This window comes from Scyliorhinus torazame, chromosome 2 (assembly GCF_047496885.1).
Source record: "Scyliorhinus torazame isolate Kashiwa2021f chromosome 2, sScyTor2.1, whole genome shotgun sequence".
NCBI lineage: Eukaryota > Metazoa > Chordata > Chondrichthyes > Carcharhiniformes > Scyliorhinidae > Scyliorhinus > Scyliorhinus torazame.
In genome coordinates this window covers 57253503-57271109 of record NC_092708.1, presented here as the reverse complement: position 1 = coordinate 57271109, position 17607 = coordinate 57253503, and the positions used below count along the sequence as shown (strand labels likewise).

Genomic DNA, 17607 nt, shown 5'->3' with positions numbered 1-17607 from the left:
TAAAAACAAGAATGATGGCCGAGAATTTCTCATTTCCAGATCATTGGAGACCTGTACGTATGACGCAATACATGCGTTGGGAGATCTTGGGCGAAATGTGAACTTTCGATGGACAATTCCCTTGCTCAATGGGACACTCCGAATAGGTTACCCACTCTGTTCTGCAATAATTAGCTGATTAGTTACTCCGGGAATGTTGGACATAAAAATCGTAGTCTAACTCCAGCTAACTAAACGAAGAAAGGATTAGTTGACAATCTATTTGTGAGAGAACCCTTGGAGACGAGTGACATGGTAGAATGTTTTACTGAGGTGAATAGTGAGCTAGTTGATTCTGAAACCAGGGCTACCCAGCGGGGCGGGGGGTCCCGGCGGGATGGAGTGGCGAGAACCACTCCGGCGTCGGGCCGCCCCAAAGGTGTGGATTTCTCCGCAACTTTAGGGGCCAAGCCCTCACTTTGAGGGGCTAGACCCGCGCCGGAGTGGTTGGCGTGTCGCCGGCGGGTGGGAAAAGCCTTTGGCACCTCGCCAGCAGGGGCCGAAGGGACGGCGGAAGTCCGTGCATGTGCGGGAGCGTCAGCTGACGTCATCCCCGCGCATGCGCAGGGGGGTTCACTTCCACGTCAGCCATCACGGAGGCTATGGCAGAGGCGGAAGCAAAAGCGTGCCCCCACGGCACAGGCCAGCCCGTGGATCGGTGGGCCCCGATCGCGGGCCAGGCCACCGTGGAGGCAACCCCTGGGGCCAGATCGCCCCGTGCCCCCCCCCCCAAGGACACCGGAGCCCGTCGGTAAGCCAGTCCCGCCTGTAAGGTCGGTGGTTTGCTTCACGCCGGCGGGACCGTCATTACAGCAACGGGACTTCGGCCCATCGCGGGCCAGAGAATCGCCGGGGGGGGGGCCTGCCGACTGGCGCGGCGCGATTCCCGGCGACCGGCGCGGCGCGATTCCCGCCCCCGCCGAATCTTCAGTGCCGGAGAATTCGGCGGCCAGCGGGGGCGGGATTCATGCTGCCCCCCGGCGATTCTCCGACCCGGCGGGGGGTCAGAGAATCCTTCCCCAGGGTCCTGAACCTCAATGAAGGTAACTATCATAGATGGTATGATGATATGAGGCATGAGCTGGCTGTGATGGACTGGGAAGCATTACTGAAAGGAAGGACAGTGAACAGGCGATGGCAGGCATTCAAGGAACGAAGAGGTGAACTTCAAAAGTTGTTTATTTCTATTTGGCGCAAGAATAGAAAGGGAACTGTGGCCCAACCTACAAGTGAAATTAGAGATAGCATTAGATTCAGAGTAGAGGCATACAAATTAGTTAGAAAAAGCAATAGACCTGAGGATTGGTAACAGTTTAAAATTAAACAAAGTCAGACCAAGGGATTGATTAAGAAGGGAAAAATACAATTTGAAAGTAAACTAGTGGGGAACATATAAACTGACTGTAAAGGTTTCTATAGGTATGCAAAGAGAAAAAGATTGATAAAAAATAATGTAAGCCCCTTTTATTCAGAAATGGGGGAGTGCATAACGGAACAAAGAACTGGCTGAGGAACTAAATTTATACTTTGCTTCTGTCTTCACAAAGGAAGACATGAATAATGTACCAGAAATTCTGAGAAGCACCAGTTTTAGTGAGAAGCTCAAGGAAATTAGTATTAGGGAAGAAATGGTTTTGGGGAAATTAGATGGAATTGAAGGCGGACAAATTTCCAGGACCTGATAATCTTCATCCCAGAGTACTTAAGGAAGTGGCCCTAAAAATAGTAGATCAATTGATCATCAGTTTCCAAAATTCTTTGGACTCTGGAATGTTTCCTACAGATTGGAGGGTAATGAATGTAACTCCGCTATTCGAAAAGGGAGGTAAAGAGAAAACAGGGAACCATAGACCAGTGAGACTAACATCGGTAGTAAAGACCTTGTTGGAGTCCATTAGCAAGGATTTCACAGACAGCATTTTGAAAGCAGTGGTATAATCAGATAAAGTCAACATGGATTTACGAAAGAAAAATCATGCTTGACAAATCTACTAGAGTTCTTTGAAGACATAAATAGTAGAGATGAAATGAAATGAAAATTAAAATCGCTTATTGTCACAAGTAGGCTTCAAACAAAGTTACTGTGAAAAGCCCCTAGTTGCCACATTCCGGCACCTGTTCGGGGAGGCTTGTACGGGAGTTGAACCGTGCTGCTGGCCTGCTTTGGTCTGCTTTAAAAGCCAGCAATTTAGCCCAGTGTGCTAAACCAGGGATGACCAGGGAGAACTGGTGGATGTCGTTTAATTAGACTTTCAGAAGGCTTTCGACAAGGTCTCTCACAGCAGATTAATATGTAAAAGCGCAGTGGGATTGCGGGGTAATATCTTGAGATGGATGGAAAGCTGGCTAGCAGACAGAAAGGAAAAGGTTGAAATAAATGGGTCTTTTTCTGATTGGCAGGCAGTGACTAGGGGGTACTACAGGGACCTGTGCTAGGACACCAACTGTTTGCATTGTACATTAATGATTTGGACAAGGAAACTAGATGTATTATCTCCAAATTTGCTATGATACAAAGTTGGATAGGAGGGTCAGCTATGAGGAGGATGCAAAGATGCTTCAGCAGGATTTGGACAGGCTGAGTGAGTGGGCACATGCATGGCAGATGTAGTATAATGTGGATAAATGTGAGGTTATCCACTTCGGTTACAAAAATAGGAAGGCTGATTATTATTTGAATGGGTGTAAATTGAGAGAGGCGGATACTCAGCGAGACCTTGGTGTCCTCGTGCATCAGTCGCTGAAAGTAAGTGCGCAGGTACAGCAGGCAGTAAAGAAGACAAATGATATGATCTCCTTTATAGCGAGAGGTTTTGAGTATAAGAATAGAGATGTTTTATTTTAAATTGGTTAGGATTATATTCATTGATTGTTAGAAGAGTGAGAGGGGACCTCATAGAAACTTACAAAACTCGAACAGGATTAGACAGGGTGATTCAGAAAGAATGTTCCCAATGGTGGGGGAAGTCCAAAACAAGGAAACTAGATGTATTATCTCCAAATTTGCTATGATACAAAGTTGGATAGGAGGGTCAGCTATGAGGAGGATGCAAAGATGCTTCAGCAGGATTTGGACAGGCTGAGTGAGTGGGCACATGCATGGCAGATGTAGTATAATGTGGATAAATGTGAGGTTATCCACTTCGGTTACAAAAATAGGAAGGCTGATTATTATTTGAATGGGTGTAAATTGAGAGAGGCGGATACTCAGCGAGACCTTGGTGTCCTCGTGCATCAGTCGCTGAAAGTAAGTGCGCAGGTACAGCAGGCAGTAAAGAAGACAAATGATATGATCTCCTTTATAGCGAGAGGTTTTGAGTATAAGAATAGAGATGTTTTATTTTAAATTGGTTAGGATTATATTCATTGATTGTTAGAAGAGTGAGAGGGGACCTCATAGAAACTTACAAAACTCGAACAGGATTAGACAGGGTGATTCAGAAAGAATGTTCCCAATGGTGGGGGAAGTCCAAAACTCGGGGTCATAGTTTGAGGATAAGGGATAAACCATTTAGGACAGAGGTGGGGAGAAAGTTCTTCACCCAAAGAGTGGTGAATCTGGAATTTGCTACCACAGAAAGTAGTTCATAGAATCATCATAAAATTTACAGGGCAGAAAGAGGCCATTCGGCCCATCGAGTCTGCACCGGCTCTTGGAAGAGCACTGTACTTAAGCTCACACCTCCACCCTATCCCATAACCCAGCAACCCCACCTAACCTAAGGGCAATTTAGCATACCCAATCCACCTAACCTGCACATCATTGGACTGTGGGAGGAAACCGGAGCAACCGGAGGAAACCCACGCAGACACAGGGAGAACGTGCAGACTCCACACAGACAGTGACCCAAGCCGGGAATTTAACTTGGGACCCTGGAGCTGTGAAGCAACTAACCACTGTGCTACCGTGCCGCCCAATGTTGAGGCCAAAACGTTATGTAATTTCAAGAAGAAATTAGATATAACCCTTGGGACTAAAGGGATCAAGGGATATTGGGGGAAGGCAGAATCAGGGTATTGAACTTGATGATCAGTCATGATCATAATGGATGGAGGAGCAGGGCCGAAGGGCCGAATGGCCTCCTCCTGTTTCTATTTTCTATGTTTCTATGTCAACAACTGATGATTCCCCCCCAACCCAATCGCCCACATTTATCCCCCCTGCCCAACTCTGCAACTACACCTAACCCCCAACTCACCCCTCCACCCAACTCACCCTGCCAGCCTGCCACCTCACCTTTTTGTACATTATCCGGCTACCACCATACCACCCTACCCAAATACTACTTTTTTATAAAAATAATATTTATTAGTGTCTCAGGTAGGCTTACATTAACACTGCAATGAAGTTACTGTGAAAATCCCCTAGTCTCCACACTACGACATCTGTTCGGGTTCACCGAGGGAGAATTCAGAATGTCTAATTCACCTAACAAGCACGTCTTTGGGGACCTGTGGGAGGAAACCGGAGCACCTGGAGGAAACCCACGTAGACACGGGGAGAACGTGCAGACTCCGACACAGACCGTAAACACAGCTGGGATTCGAACTCAGGTCCCTGGGGCTGTGAACAACAGTGCTAACCACTGTGCTACCATGCCGCCCAACTGCACCTGCTACTTACTCACTTATCCACTTACCTCGTTCACCTTACAGAATTAGAGAATTGTTACAATGCAGAAGGCCATTCGGCTCTTCAAAGGTGCATTATGACTCAGTGTCATTCTCCTCCCTTTTCCCCGAAACTCTGTACATTATTTCTATTCAAATAACCATGTAATGCCCTCTTGAATGCCTCGATTTAACCTGCCTCCACCACACTTCCAGGCAGGGCATACTAGACCCGAACAACTTAATGTGTGAGTAAGATTTTTCTCGCATTGCATTTGCTTATTTTGCAAATCGTTTTAAATCTGTACCTTCTTTTTTGAGCAGGAATAATTTCTCCTTATCTACTTCGCCTTCTCCTCTCCAAGAAGAATATTCCTAACTTCTCCAATCTGTCTTCATAACTGAAATTTCTCACCCTGCTACCATTCTTGTAAACCTCTTCTGTGCTGTGTTCATGTGTTCATATCCGTCCTAAACTGTAGTGCCCAGAATTGTACAGATTACTCCAGCTTAGGTCTAACTGGTTATACAATTTGAACACAGTGCCGTTGCTCCTGTACTCTATGCCCCTATTTATAAAGCTGAGGATACTGTATGCTTCATTAACTACTCTCTTCACCTGGCCTGCCACCTTTAGTGATTTTTGCATATATACACACAGGTCATTCTGCTCCTGCACACCCTTCAGAGTTGCACCTCTTATTTTGTACATGCTCCTGTTGTCCATTTATTCCATGAGTTATAAATCTTTTCACAAGTCTCTTGTGTGGCACTACATCGAATGCCTTTTGGTAGTCCTTAACCATCCTTCCCCCTTACCCACTAACCTCACTCACCTGCCCACCCTACCACCCTACTCCACATTCTCTCATTCATCACTCGTTCCTTCACTAATATTCACAACGGACATTTATTTATTTTATAAATTTAAAGTACCCAATTCTTTTTTTTTCCAATTAAGGAGAAATTTAGCATTGGCCAATCCACCTACCCGGCACATCTTTGGGTTGTGAGGGTGAAACCCACGCAAACATGAGGAGAATGTGCAAACTCCACATGGACAGTGACCCGGGGCCGGGATCGAACACAGGTCCTCAGCGTTGTGAGGCAGCAGTGCTAACCACTGTGCCACCGTGTTGCTCCACAACGGACATTTAAACTCACATTATGGAAGGTGGTGCTGTAAAAGAAGTGGGTTTGTCTTCTGTGCTGATTCTCTTAGCTTCTCTCTGCATTGTTTCCTGCACTGAAGGAGTTCTTCCCCAATGGGATCAGAAGTCTGGTCTTCACCGTTTCCGACGCTAACCAGAAGATTTGGCCATGAGAGTAAAACCGATACCCGAAAAGCAAAAGGAAACAAAATGGGGGAGAGTTTTTGGTCTGAAATTGTGGAACTCAGTGTTGCGTGTGAAAGGTTCCAAAGTGCCTAACTGAAAGATGTAATACTGTTCCTTGAATTTATATTTAGTTTCATTGCAACACTGCAGTAAGTCAAATACAAGAGCGGTCAGGGGGTTAGGAAGGTGGAGACTTATAATATGGGCAATTGGAATTTCGGGGCCATGCTGGTAGGTTAAATGGAGATATTCCACAAAATAGTCACCCAATCTGAATTTGGTGTTCTCTGTCCTTGTGTTGTTCATCTGCATTGTGAGCTGCAAATGTAGTATATAAAATTGAAAGAGATGTATGTAAATTGTTTCCCTTAGAAGGTGTGTATGGGACCTTGGACAGTGAGGAGAGAAGAGGTAATGGGGCATTTCCTGTGCTTGAATGAAAGTGTGTCAAATGAGAAGGGGAGGGAGTATTGGGGGTGCTTAAGAACTGGACCAAGATGTCGTGGAGTGAACAATCCCTTTGGAATAATTGTATGCGTGATTTGTTTCAAAAGTTAAATTTGGCAGTAAACAGAAATACTGAAATCCACATCCCTCTGTGATGACTTCTGCTCTTCCAACACTGCACTTCTCCTTCCCATTCATTCCTTCTATCGCACCATTTCTTTCAATCACCATGCTCCTGCAAGTGGCAACTCCTTCCCATTCTCTCGAACCTGTCACCTCATCAAAACTCTCATCTTTACAAGGTCTATGGCTCCTGTAGTTTGCAGCCTCTCCATTTCCCTCCCCTTTCTCCTTGTCCATCATCAATGTTTCCTCCTCTTGTACAGTCCTTCCACATGGTTCTCTTTCTGTGGCTCAGCATCAAAACAAAACATCGCAAATGTTTTCATTTATGCCACACTTGTAAAGTGCCTTAAGAAGTTTTACGAAGTTAATTGCAATGTCTAAATATAAACTGCTGTAAATGAATAAATATTTGCTTCAGTCTGTGAAAATTTTGTCCAATGTCTACCCACTCAAAGAGTCATGGTAACATTCTGTGAGATTCTGCTTTGTTAAGTGAACAAAACATTGCATCTCAGGCAAAACAAATGGATAGTTGCAGACACTTGGATATCCAAGAACGTAAAAGAAAGGGTCACGTTGAGGGCAGGTGATGCTCAGAGAATAGCAACTTTAGAAGAGTTAATGTTTTCAGGAGTGGGGGGTGTAAACACTGGAGGATTAAAAAAAAGGGGGAGAAAGGTGAAACAAAAAATAAGTTTATTTAATTTGTCTTGAAGCTAATAAATATATATTTTAGATTGTGTGTTATAGAATAAACATTTAGTAAATGACCATAAAAAATAATGTGGCAAGGTGCAAGCAATAACTAATTTAAGTTTATCTGAATTAACCAAATGCATTGCCTGATAAATAATATTAACAAATTGATTTCACTGATGCTGGTTAGCAAACAGGAAACCATGAAGGTCGGCTGTGTTTATTCAAAGGAACTGAAAGGTACTGTCATCTGTTTTATTTGTAGATCTGGTCAGCTGAGGCCTACTGCTAAACCAAAAGCCTAATTTTAATTATTAGCGAAGAAATAAAGTAAGTGAGACTGGAGCCTCCAAATCCGAATCGACCTCCCATCCAGTTAATGGACATTTGGGAGGTTCACTTGGATGAAAGCACAGATCGGAAATTCTACATTAACACGGTCACAAAAGAGAAGACGTGGAAACCACCAAGGCTCTTTATTGGAGTGCGGGACATGAAGGTAAATGAAAAGTTTCTGAAGGAAAAATAAGAATTTGTGTGGTCTTGATTGACTCGCTAAGGTTTTCTGTGGTATAAAAAAAAGACATAGGGCTGGATTCTCCATTGGCGGGATCCTCCGTTTCGCCGGCAGCGGACTCACTCCCACAGATTTCCAAGGGTGTGGGGTGCCCACAATGGGAAACCCCATTGGCTGGCTGCCAGGATGGAGAATCCCACTGCCAGAGGGGGGTGGGGGTGGGGAGGAGGGGCCGCACCAGAAAATGGGTGTGGCCAGACATAGTATCCCGCCCTAGCTTTAGAAATTCCACAAAAATTCCATTAGTCATTCTGCAAAGGCCTTAACATGCTCAGAAATGTCTATGTCCACAATTTTGGAAACAAATAATCAATTTAAGTAGGTTTTCATTTTAATTGAGGATAACACAATTCTCAAAATGAAAAGTATTTGAATGCTTTGTGAATTGCTTCTATTTTTTGGGATGTATTGTTCCAAACTAATTCTCAGTGCTAACACAAAAGCAAAATACATGTTGGAAACAGAAAATACTCAACAGGGTGTGATTGCACTGGAGCGGGTGCAGAGCCATTTGACCAGGATGCTGCCTGGGATGGAACATGTTAGTTATGAAGAGAGGTTGGATATGCTTGGGTTGTTTTCGCTGAAGCACGGAAGACTGAGGGGTGACCTGATTGAGGTGTACAAGATTATGAGGGGCATGGATAGGGTGGATAGGGAACAGCTGTTCCCCTTAGTTGAAGAGTCGGTTACAAGGGGACACAAGTTCAAGGTGAGGGGCGGGAGGTTCAGGGGGGATTTGAGGGAAAAGCTTTTTACCCAGAGGGTGGTGACGATCTGGAATGTACAGCCTGGGATGGTGGTAGAAGCGGGTTGCCTCACATCTTTTAAAAAGAACCTGGATGAACACTTGGCACGTCTTAACAGTCGAGGCTATGGGCCAAGTGCTGGAGAATGGGATTAGGATCGGATTTCATGCTGCGGTGCAGACTCGATGGGCCGAAGGGTTTTTTCTGCACTGTATTTTTCTGTGTTTCTGTGAAGTCTGGCAACATCTAAAGCAAAAGAAACAGAGTTACTGTTTCAGGTCGATTACCTTTTCCCTGAACTGGAAGATTTATAGATATTGGAGTCAATTCCGCGACTTTGTCCTGCCCAACTTGGTGTCAGGACGAGGCCGTTTAATCTCGCGAGAGGTTTGCGATGCTTGAAGGCCTCACAAGATTTAACAAAATCTAACGAGATGTTGCGACCTGGATCCCACCCTCACTGGGCGTAATTCAGATCTGCATATTTAAATGATCCATTAGGCTCACTTAAATATGCATTTGCGAGATTCTCCTGGTGCCTGGGATCTAACGGCTGTGCCTAGGAGACCTCACCATGGCACCATTTAGTATTGGTTTCCACAAACGTGGACCAGTCGCAATGGCATTTGGGGTGGTCTCCCAGGCCCACGGCATGGTTGAGGACATGACAGGGTGACACTCTGGCACTCCCTCTGGTACCTGGGCATTTTGGCACTGCCATCCTGGCACCTGTCAGCGCCAACATGGTGCCATGGTGAGGTCTCCTAGGCACAGCCATTAGATCCCAGGCACCAGGAGAATCCTGCACTGGCAGGGGCACCTCCAGGGTGCCAAGATAGCTATGCCAATGTGTTCAAGTGCCAAGGGACAGGGCGGGGGGGGGGGGCCTAACCGGGGTGAGGGGTGTTCTGGTGTCCCACCCAGAGGTCGGGGAGGGTCAAAAACAAGAGGGGGTCTGAAAAGTGGAGGGGGGGGAAGATCGGAGCAACCAGACAAAATGACGCTCTGATCTGCAAGGAGCCTTTCCTGCTGGGTTCGCCTGCATGAAATGACTGAAGTGCGGCCTTGGCGGAGGGAAGGTAATAAACGGCAAAGTGCCGTTGAATAGTGAGGTGTCTCTCAACAATGCAGCCACTGAGAAAAACCTCGCTAAACGCGTCCAAAACCAGACATAGAAGGGGCAATTCTCCCAGCCCCGCACCGGGCCACAGAATAGCCGCAACCGCGCCACGACGCCCCGACACCGGCGCGCGATTCTCCGAGGTGCGGAGAATCGTCGGCATTTGCACCGGCGCGGCGCTGGCCGCGGGCCGCTGGAATCGGCGGGGCCGCCGATTCTCTGGCCCGAATGGGCCGAGCGGCCGCGCAGATACGACAGAGTCCCGCTGGCGCCGTTCACCCCTGGTCGCTGCTGGCGGGAACTCTGCGCGAACAGTCGGGGGGAGGGCGGCTCCGTCCCCGGGGGGTGCCTCCGATGGGGTCTGGCCTACGATCAGGGCCCACCGATCGGCTGGCCGGCCTCCCCCCCCCGGGCCTACTTTCCTGCGCGGCCGGTCCCTGAACAGCGACGCCATGTAGAGTGGGGGTCGGCGCGCTAAAGATGTCCCCTGCGCATGCGCATGTTGGCACGGCGCCCATTTGGCGCCGGGAAAGGAGGCTGGAGCGGTGTGAAGTGCTCCAGCGCTGTGCTGGCCCCCTATGGGGCCAGAATCGATCATCCCCTTGCCCGTTTCGCGCCATCATGAAACGCGATCGCGCCGTCATGAAACCAATTGGGAGAATCGCCCCCAGATTGTTTCCAATTCAATCATGCCATTAAAGATAAGGAAAAGGAGGAGTGGGGACAGAGCAGAATAGAAGGCTGGAGAGATTAAAAGCAAAAGGGATGTTCGTGGAAGACAAAAAGACTTGGTATTGGGCCATGTAAGAAACCAAAGAAGTGCCTCGAGGAGAAAATGGAAAAATAGTATTGGTATCGAGATTCTCCGACCCCCCGCCGGGTCGTAGAATCGCCGAGGGCTGTCGTGAATCCCGCCCCCGCCGGTTGCCGAATTCTCCGGCACCAGATATTCGGCGGGGGCGGGAATCGCGCCACGCCGGTTGGCGGGCCCCCCCCCGCGATTCTCCGGCCCGAATGGGCCGAAGTCCTGCTGCTAAAATGCCTGTTCCGCCGGCATAGATTAAACCACCTACCTTACCGGCGGGACAAGGCGGCGCGGGCAGGCTCCGGGGTCCTGGAGGGGGCATGGGGCGTTCTGGCCCCAGGGGGTGCCCCCACGGTGGCCTGGCCCGTGATCGGGGCCCACCGATCCGCAGGCGGGCCTGTGCCGTGGGGGCACTCTTTTCCTTCCGCCTTCGCCACATGTCACCACCATGGCGGAGGTGGAAGAGACTCCCTCCATTGCGCATGAGAGGAAATGCCGTCAGCGGCCGCTAACGCTCCCGCGCATGCACCGCCCGGAGATGTCATTTCCGCGCCAGCTGGCGGGGAACCAAAGGCATTGGGCGCGATTCTCCACTCCTGCGCAGGTTGGGAGAATCGCCTGGGCCGCCAAAATCTCCCGGGATGCCGATCCGACGCCGTCCCACGATTCTCCCAAGCGGCGGGAACGGCCCGGTCGAGTTTCGCGGGCCACAGGCCGGAGAATCGCCGAAGACACCCAAAATGGCGATTCTCCGGCACCCCCGCTATTCTCAGGCCCGGATGGGCCGAGCGGCCAGGCCAAAACGGCGGGTTCCCCCCGGCGCCATCCACACCTGGTCGCTGCCGTCGTGAGCGGTGCGTGAACGCTGGGGGGGGGGGGCAGCCTGCGGGGGGGCGAGGGGGGATCCTGCACCGGGGGGGGGCTACCTGAAATGTGGGGTGGCCCGCGATTGGTGCCCACCGATCGTCGGGCCGTCCTCTCTGAAGGAGGACCTCCTTCCTTCCTTTACGCGGGCGACAAGGCCTGATGCGTGTAGATGACGCGGCCCCGATCCTGGCCCATTGTCTGGGCCTGAATCGGTCGGGATCGGGGCCGTTTCGCGCTGTTGTGAACCTCGACGGCGTTCACGACAGCGCGGCGACTTCGGCACGGGAGTGGAGAATCCCGCCCCAGGGGCGCGATTCTCCACTCCCGCGCCAGTTGGGAGAATCCTGGGCCAGTATCGGGGCCGCGTCATCTACACACGCCAAGCCTTGTCGCCCGCGTAAAGGAGGCGCCGCATAGATGACACGGCCAGCGCCGCATAACGGGCGTCATCCACGCATGCGCGGGTTGGCCGGCGCCAATCCCCGCATGCATGGTTGCCGTCCTCTCTAAGTCCGCCCCGCAAGAAGATGGCGGACGGATCTTGCGGGGCCGCGGAAGGAAGGAGGTCCTCCTTCAGAGAGGACGGCCCGACGATCAGTGGGCACCGATCGCGGGCCACCCCACATTTGAGGTACCCCCCGGTGCAGGTCCCCCCTCGCCCCCCCGCAGGCCGCCCCCCCCCCCAGCGTTCACGCACCGTTCACGACTGCAGCGACCAGGGGCATCATTCTCAGACCCCCCGCCGGGTCGGAGAATGGCCGTTGGCCGCCGTGAATCCCGCCCCCCTCCCGCCGAATTCTCCCGTACCGGAGATTGGGCGGGGGCGGGAATCGGGCCGCGCCGGTTGGCGGGACCCCCCGCTCAATTCTCCGGCCCGGATGGGCCGAAGTCCCGCCCAGAAATTGCCTGGCCCGCCGGCGTAAATCAAAGCTGGTATTTACCGGCGGGACCAGGCGGCGTGGGCGGGCTCCGGGGTCCTGGGGGGGGGGCGCGGGGCGATCTGACCCCGGGGGGTGCCCCCACGGTGGCCTGGCCCGCGATCGGGGCCCACCGATTCGCGGGCTGGCCTGTGCCGTGGGGGCACTCTTTCCCTTCCGCCTCCGCGACGGCCTCCACCATGGCGGAGGCGGACGAGACTCTCCCCACTGCGCATGCGCGGGAAACTGTCGGCGGCCGCTGACACTCCCGCGCATGCGCCGCATATCCGCGCCAGCTGGCGGGGCACCAAACGCATTTCCGCCAGCTGGCGGGGCAACAAACGCCATTTCCGCCAGCTGGCGGGGCGGAAATCCCTCCGGCGCCGGCCTAGCCCCTCAATGTTGAGGCTCGGCCCCCAAAGATGCGGAGTATTCCGCACCTTTGGGCCGGCGCGATGCCCATCTGATTGGTGCCGTTTTTGGCGCCAGTCGGCGGACATCGCGCCGTTGGGGGAGAATTTTGCCCCAGGTGTGGACGGCGCCGGGGGGGATCCCGCCGTTTTGGTCTGGCCGCTCGGCCCATTCGGGCCTCAGAATAGCGGGGGTGCCGGAGAATTGCCATTTTGGGTGTCTCCGGCGATTCTCCGGCCTGCGGCCCACGAAACTCGACCGGGCCGTTCCTGCCGCTTGGGCGAATCCGCGTCCCGGGAAATTTTGGTGGCCCAGGCGGTTCTCCCAACCGGCGCGGGAGTGGAGAATCGCGCCCCTTTTCCTTTAGCTGGCGGGGCGGAAATTCGTCTCCATGCCGCACCTTTGGGGCGGCGCGATGCCCGACTGATTTGCGCCGTTTTGGGCGCAAGTCGGCGGACATCGCGCCGATACCGGAGAATTTCGCCCCATATCACCAAAAGCTTTTGTCAAGAAAAGGTGGATAGAGATTATGATATGAAATTGCTAAACTTAATGTTAAACCCAGAAGATGTTAACGTGTCAAAGTGAATAATTAAGTGCAATTTGTTGAACCTATGTCATTGGAACATACAGGAGGTCAAGGTCAGGGAGGTCAGAGTTGAAGTGGGGCAGGGAAATAAGTGACAGATGACGAAAAGCTTGGGATCGCACTTTCAAACTGAATGTGGGCTTTGCGCAAAGTGTTTTAGGTCTCCCAAATATAGAGGAGTGTGCCCTGTGACAATGAATACAATATACTAAATTACATAAAGTACACATAAATGGCTGTTTCACCTGGATGGAGTGGTTAGGATGCTAGAATGTAGGAGGAGGTAAAAGGGCAGACATTGTACCACTTAAACTTGCGCAGGAAGGTTCTGGGGAGGGGGAAGGGGGCAGTAAGAGTGACTGAGGAATGGAGCTGAGTATTTCAGAGAGAATAGTCCTTTTTAGAATACTGAAGAGCGGGCGGAAGGAGAAGATGTTACGAAAGATGTCACATCTCATCTGAAAAATTAAAGATGTAAAGTGGATTTCACTCAAGCAGCTAATTGTCTCAAGTACTCAGAGTCAACACCAATGAACCACAACTCAACAGATAAGGAACCACCAAGGAGCAGTGTGCAATATTTGAACAAATTTACAGATAAACATCCCTAAGCAGTAAAAAGTAGTCTTCAATTTATTTCAGAATGATCTTGTTACCAGTACTTCCATACAGCAATTGAGCAAGAGAGATTAGGGGCGGGATTCTCCATCCCGCCGCACCCCTGGTGCGGCACACCCCCAGGATTCGCCATCTCGCCAGCCGGCCAATGGGGTTTTCCATTGTGGGCAGCCCCATGCCATCGCGAAATCCCTGGGCTGCCGGTGAAACGAAGAATCCCCACAGCGGAGGGTCTAGCCCTAAATCTCTACTCTGATCCAGGTTGACGTCATCGTCTTAAATGAATGTGTTACATTAAACATATCTTCTCCTCAGCAACAGTCATTGATCCTGAAATCTGTCCCCTTATGATCAAATGGCAAGTCCTATCAAGATGTAGGGGCCGATTCTCCGAGCCCCGCGTCGGGCCGGAGAATATCCACAACCGCGCCCCGACGCCAGCGCGCGATTCTCCGAGGTGCGGAGAATCGCCGTCATTTGCGCCGGCACGTTTGGCATGTCACCGGCCGCGGGCCGCTGGAATCGGCGGGGCCGCCGATTCTCCGGCCCGGATGGGCCGAGCAGCCGCACGGATACGACAGAGTCCCACCGGCGCCGTTCACCCCTGGTCGCTGCCGGCGGGAACTCTGCGCGAACGGTGGGTGGGCATCCTGTGGGGGGGGAGGGGGGGTTCCTTCACCGGGGAGGTGGGGGGGGCCTCCAATGGGGTCTGGTCCACGATCGGGGCCCACTGATCGGCGGGCTGGCCTCTCCCCCCCCCGGGCCTACTTCCCTGCGCGGCCGGCCCCTGAACACCGACCCCATGTTGAGTCGGGGCCAGCGTGCTAAAGATGTCCCCCGCGCATGCACAGGTTGGCGCGACCCAACTGCGCATGCGCGGTTGACACGGCGCCCATTTGGCACCGGGAAAGAGGCTGGAGCGGCATGAACCGCCCCAGCACCGTGCTGGCCCCCTGTGGGGGACAGAATAGGTCGTACCCAGGCCCGGTGCGCACCGTCGTGTATATTATGGCCATTTCTACTAATTCTTCAACATTATGTACGCTTTCCATATTGTTTCTGCTGCAAGAGACAATGGGGAAAGATGGAAATAAGTCTGTGCGGAGTCTGCACGTTCTCCCTGTGTCTGCGTGGGTTTCCTCCGGGTGCTCCGGTTTCCTCCCACAGTCCAAAGACGTGCAGGTTAGGTGGTTAGGTTATGGGGATAGGATGTAAGTGAGGGCTTAAGAGGGTCGGTGCAGACTCGATGGGCCGAATGGCCTCCTTCTGCACTGTTTGTTCTATGTAAATGTCTGCCCTCTCCATTCCCGAAATGCAATGCATCAGATTTGTGGAGAGAGACAGAAACCAGTGGATGTGCGTGTTGAAACCGATAAGGCCCTGATTTACCTGCATACATCTGACAGTGCAGCTCCCCACTGTGCTATATTGAACAAAAGGACATGTCACATTAAACATTAATTTGCATCTAAACATGACAATGCCTTGCCAATGCTTCTCTAAACCCAAACCGCAGAGAGGCGACAGCACTGAATATTTGCCAGCAAATACTTCATTGCAGTTATTTTATTCTCTCATTTTTCTGAAGATCTTTTTCCTTCTTTTCTTTATTCTTTCATGGGATGTGGATGTCAATTAGTGTAGACATACAATGAAACAAAAATATATGCATTTGGATGTGTTTTAGATTAAATTGATTGCAATTGAGGTGTAGCTAATACAGAGGAAGAATGCAACAAAAAACTGCAAGTCATGAATAAACTTGCAGATTACTGATGTGAGCAAATGGGCTTCATTGGTGGGAAGAATAAGCAGACCACATACTCCTTGGAAAATAAGTATCTAAATGGACAGAAGGATCTGGGAATACAGATCTGTAAATGTAATGGTGTGTGTTAGTAAGACCATGGTGGTTAGCACTGCTGTCTCATAGCGATAGGAACCCATGTTCAATTCCCGCCTTGGGTGTCTGTGTGGAGGTTGCACATTTTTCCCGTGAGTCTGCGTGGGTTCCCTGCGGGTGCTCCGGTTTCCTCCCACAGTTCAAAGATGTGCAGGTTAGGTGTGTGGTGATATACATCTTTGTAAGTACACAAAGGGTTAATGTACATACACTACACCTAGCTAGACACTAGAGGGAACATCAGAGACATGACACACAGAAGTCAACCAATAGGTCAGTAAGATGGGACACGACCAATGGGCATTCACGATACACACAGAGGTGACACTATCACAGGGGGGCATTACACCAACCCATATAAAAGGACACATCACACATGCTCAGTCTCTTTCCAGTGGAGACTCTCAGTGAGTACAGACACAGGGTTGATTGAGCATCACACCCATCACGTGGATTGTAGCAGAGTGGTTAGTCAGTCTGAGTAGCTATAGCAGGATTAACAGTAGCATCGAATCCAAGTAGGAGAATTGGTAATAGTTTAATAAACATGTTAAAGCTATCGCCAAGTCTGAACCTTCCTTTGACAGCGTGCACATCAAGGAAGCAGCTTATGCTACATCAAGAGCATAACAAAACATGGTTCCAGGAGTGATTGTTTTCAATCCACATAGTTAAAACTCAGAAAACAGTGACTACCAGCAACAGCAGCCAGGCAAGATGACGTTCGAGATTCTTTCACCTGGAACGACAGCTCAATGCCTGAAATTTGACCAGTAGCTGAAAGTAACCTCCGCAGAACCCTGCAACAAGCAGTTAGCACCTTCCAAAGAGATGATACTGTCCTTGAAGACTATGTGTCAGACCTTGAATTCTTCTTTGGACATCGCGAGCCAAATGCCAGCTCCGACACAAAACGTGATGATATGGTCTTGGAAGACAACGACTCAGACAAAGCTTTCACCTTGGGCGGCTACCCCAGTACCAAATCCGATCCGCAACTAGACGTGTTGCACATTGACGACCCCGACGACGAGTTCTTCGGATTGGGGAAACTTCAGCCCAGCATATATGGCATCCCGACTCGTGAGTGCAGGATTATGCTGCGGCCTGACACCAAGAGCCAGAGAGCGGTACAAGCCCACAGAGAGCGGCCTGCTGCCACACAGAGCGTGGTCCACACACCGTGAAGGGTCCCAGCCTCCACACAGAAAGCGATGAAAGACTCCACAGCGAGCTCGTGGACAGACTGCACAATAGAAGCAACGCAAGACTCCAGAGCGCAGTCCTTGCATGAACAAGAAGTGATGACAGTTTCCACAGAGAGACCAATGCACGATTCCACACAAGGAACGCTGCAAGACTTCACAGAGGGAGTGACACAAGCCTCCACAGCGAGCTTGTGGGCAGACTCCACGATAGAAGCAATGCAAGACTCCAAAGCACAGCCCTTGCATGAACAAGACCATGAGGGTCTAGCAACCTCCTCTGAGCAACCAGCAGCAGACAATGCAAGTCTGCCACACTCAAGTGAACTAACAGAAAGACTATGACAGTCTGCCACGCTTAAGTGTACAGCAAGCAGACTATGACAGTCTACCACGCTCCAGTGAACAAGAAGAAGACTCCGACAGTCTACCACGCTTAAGTGTACAGCAAGCAGACTATGACAGTCCACCCAGATTGCTTGAGCCACCAGAAGAAGACTCTGATGGTCTACCCAGCTCAAGTGAACGACAAGAAGGCACTGAGGCTCTACCCACTGTATGTGAGACAAGTGATGACGGCATCCCACTTC

General features: G+C 50.8%; 1 protein-coding gene across 3 annotated transcripts in view; it reads left to right on the top strand.

Annotated features, from left to right (window-relative positions):
• The window catches only part of arhgap15 (Rho GTPase activating protein 15), a 1048441-nt gene that overhangs the window by 76591 nt on the left and 954243 nt on the right, over positions 1–17607 (top strand). For all 3 annotated transcript variants that reach the window (XM_072471657.1, XM_072471649.1, XM_072471663.1), the window contains exon 2: positions 7522–7755. In XM_072471657.1, coding sequence (XP_072327758.1) covers positions 7636–7755 — 120 coding nt within the window. In that variant the 5' untranslated portion in view covers positions 7522–7635. The remainder of the gene's footprint in view (positions 1–7521; positions 7756–17607) is intronic.